Source organism: Papaver somniferum, unplaced genomic scaffold (assembly GCF_003573695.1).
Source record: "Papaver somniferum cultivar HN1 unplaced genomic scaffold, ASM357369v1 unplaced-scaffold_117, whole genome shotgun sequence".
Classification (NCBI taxonomy): Eukaryota; Viridiplantae; Streptophyta; class Magnoliopsida; order Ranunculales; family Papaveraceae; genus Papaver; species Papaver somniferum.
The window spans coordinates 2,159,000-2,162,834 of NW_020620714.1; the positions used below are offsets into that span (position 1 = coordinate 2,159,000).

The window sequence follows — 3,835 nt, forward strand, 5'->3', positions numbered from 1 at the left end:
AAGATTTCTAAAAAGAACCTACATTATTAGGAAACACAGTGAAAACAAAAGATACATATATATGCTTATTGTATCAGGACTACTTTTAAACAATTTTGTACTTGGGTCCATTCCAGCTATTAGATACACAGGGTACCAGAGTCAACTGTTTCATTGTGTGTTTACACCATAAGCAGCCATGAAGCATATACCGAAAATGTCTTTCAAATAAAAAAGGACAAACCATGTGACAGCTTAACTAAATACCAAGATTTTATATACCTAACCACTAATATCCAAGTTAAACAAAACCCCAGTCAAATAATCAGTGCAAAACTTCATATCAAAGTTGATTCTAGACAAGATGGTTTCAATAATGGATGGTAGAGACAAATATTAGTTCCATAATTGATATTTTCTTTTTCATTTTTCCACAACTAGGGGATTTTATATTTAACAATGACGCAACTTTATAAGCCTATATAAAGGGATGAGTAATGTACATTAAGATCATAACAACAACAACACCATTAGTAATAAGAAAGGAAAATGGCAAGATCAGCAGGAGCCTCCTCAATGGCTTCTTTCACAACATTTTTGATGGTACTCATATCTCTCAGCCTTCCTTTCCAAACCATAGCAAACGTCTACTATTACAACTCACCACCACCCCCAACTCCAGTGTACCACTATGCATCCCCACCTCCACCTACTCCAGTCTACAAACCTACTCCAACTCCAGTCTATCATTATAAGTCACCCCCACCTCCTACTCCGGTTTACAAGCCCCCCACTCCTACCCCAGTGTACAAGTACAAGTCACCACCACCACCAACTCCAGTCTATAAGCCCACTCCCTCTCCAGTATACAAGTACAAGTCACCACCACCAACTCCGGCTTATAAATATAAATCACCACCACCACCTACTCCGGTCTACAAGCCAACTCCTCATCCAGTTTACAAATACAAATCACCACCACCTACTCCGGTTTATAAGTACAAATCACCACCACCTCCTACTCCGGTGTACAAGCCCGCTCCTCATCCAGTTTACAAATACAAATCACCACCACCAACAACTCCCGTTTACAAGCCTACTCCAACTCCAGTTTACAAGTACAAATCACCGCCACCACCTACTCCTGTTTACAAGCCAGCTCCTCACCCAGTTTACAAGTACAAATCACCACCACCACCAACTCCAGTTTATAAGCCTGCTCCTCATCCTGTTTACAAGTACAAGTCACCACCACCCCCAACTCCCATCTACAAGCCAACTCCAGTTTACAAACCACCTACCCCAGTCTACAAGCCCACTCCTCATCCAGTTTACAAATACAAGTCACCACCACCCCCAACTCCCGTTTACAAGCCAACTCCGATTTACAAACCCCCCACTCCAGTTTACAAGCCTGCTCCTCATCCCGTTTACAAGTACAAGTCACCACCACCTCCAACTCCTTTCTACAAGCCAACTCCAGTGTACAAACCTCCCACTCCAGTTTACAAGCCCGCTCCTCATCCCGTTTACAAGTACAAGTCACCACCACCACCAACTCCAGTCTACAAGCCAACTCCAGTGTACAAACCCCCCACTCCAGTTTACAAGCCCGCTCCTCATCCCGTTTACAAGTACAAGTCACCACCACCTCCAACTCCTGTCTACAAGCCAACTCCACTGTACAAACCCCCTACCCCAGTCTACAAACCCACTCCTACACCAGTGTACAAGCCCCATCCACCTACTCCAGTGTACAAACCTACCCCAGTACACAAACCAACCCCAAGTTACCTATACACATCTCCTCCTCCTCCTTACCACTATTGATGAAGTATCTAAAGCCCTCTCGGTTTTATTCATATTTTCTCAAAAGATGTACTTTAATGAGCATTTAAGAATCTTCATCAAGCACTAGGAGAATGAATCAAGAATCACAAATGTTTGGATTGTTTCTTTTCTTTCTTTCATGTCTGTTCCTTTACGTTTTCTTTTTCTTTTATTATTTGGTTTGGTAGTAAATCTTGCATGGTATGTAAACTTAAGAAGCATTTCCACGTAAGTGCACCATTGAATAAAATTACTTCTCTTTAATCTTTTGTTTGCTTCAATTTTCCAGTCACCAGTAGTAAGAGCCATTGGCCTGGAAAAATTAAATTATGTTACAATAAATCTAAAATTATCCAAATCCCTAAATGAGTTGGTGTACTGTCATTTGCATCACAAGCAAAAGAAAGAAATCAAATCTTCATGTATAAAAATATTAACACGACAAACAGAAAAATGGTTTCAGATCACCGCAGCGTCGTGGTTTCGGGACAGTGGTTGAGAGAATCTTACTATTGGATGCGTCTCTCTGTTTTAAGCCACATGCAAAGGGCGTATTAGTATTAGAATACTCGTTAATCTAAACATTACAACTTTAAAAAGACTTTGACGAACGAATGGCATCTTGCCTGTAGGTACATAAAATCCCACAACTACACAAGATGTAAGAATCTATGAAGCACTAGGTAATCATGGTAGAAATTATCTTTTTATTATATGAAAATCTTACAATCAATTACAAGATGATATGAAACCCTAAGTTTTTGTTACACAGACTTTATCTCTCCTAATTTCTTGACCAAGAATTCTAAAAAGATCTCTTTCACAAGGACACTCTACCTTTTATATAGGGTCTTACATAGTGGATGACAGCTTAGATATCCCCTAATTTCGGAATGACTGCGCGATATTATTGCACATGTATACCTGCTAACTTTGCAGATCTTCCATATTTCGCACAAATATTCACTCTTTACTCATGACTATGCTGATATCATCTGTGTGCGATTCACTTCGCACATGGTATGACTTTAGTAATTCGCATAGTTTATAATCGTGCGAGATATTTCACTCCTACATTTGCCTCTTCTCATATCGTTCTTTCCGTGAAATTGAGCGAAATGAGAATCTTTTAATTTTTATTATCGCACATGTTCAACTTTTCAAATTCTACCCCACCGACACATCTCCGGATTTTAAGAGTTCTTTTTTAAATGCATACCTTTTCAACCGTACACTTCTTGACACGTCTTTTTAAACGCCTCTTTCTATCCGTTTATTTCTCGCATTAATGAAATAGAGCCTCGGGAACGGTGAATAACTTCTCCTTTTAAATCTTTCTTATTCTTTTTCTTCTTGTTTTTCTCTGCTACTACATCTTTTTTTTTACAATTCAGTTTTCTTTCTTACTGTTCTTCACGTCCTGATTTAATCTTATTTCTTTCATCATTCCCATTCTAAAAATGGTTATGTCAATTGCTAAAAATGGTTATGTCAGCAGAAGAGGTTATTCACTCACTCTTCCCCCTGGATGTAATTATTCATCCAAACTCACTCTTGATTTGATCAACTCAGAACAATGGACAAATCAAAGAATCATTGTTTCCTTAGAACAACTTCAAAATGATCTTCTTATTCTGTTGTATAATCCTAACATCCCTTTATTATATGAAATTCTTGCGATTTGCTCGAACCGTTTTTCAACTGAGTGGTGACGCAATCAGAATAGTTCTTGAATATGCTCGTTGTGCAGCAGGATTGGGGACTTCTTATGAATATGCAGTGTGAAACGAACTGTATTGTGATAGAGTTATTGACCCCCATGAGTATACTCTTGATAATATTTTCCAATATTACCACGTGGCACCTATGAAAAATGAATCTACCAAATGGGTCGTTCGCATAAGAAGAAATGAAAACATTTATGAAGATAAGAAAATCATGCGAGATGTCGATTGGAATAGTAACTCCAACGAGACTTGTCGTAGATCCAATGACTTGGGTTGGGTGAATTGTCATGTTATTATAA

General features: G+C 38.7%; 1 protein-coding gene across 1 annotated transcript; it reads left to right on the forward strand.

Annotated features, from left to right (window-relative positions):
- The first annotated feature begins 528 nt into the window (after positions 1-528).
- Positions 529-1,809, forward strand: LOC113330125 (extensin-like). Its single transcript, XM_026576980.1, has one exon. It carries the CDS (start codon positions 529-531, stop codon positions 1,807-1,809), a length of 1,281 nt encoding a protein of 426 aa, XP_026432765.1.
- Positions 1,810-3,835: the final 2,026 nt, after the last annotated feature.

What these genes read in the sequence shown, in the direction of transcription:
- LOC113330125 (XM_026576980.1), top strand. Translation starts at nt 529, where the DNA reads ATGGCAAGATCAGCAGGAGCCTCCTCAATGGCTTCTTTCACAACATTT.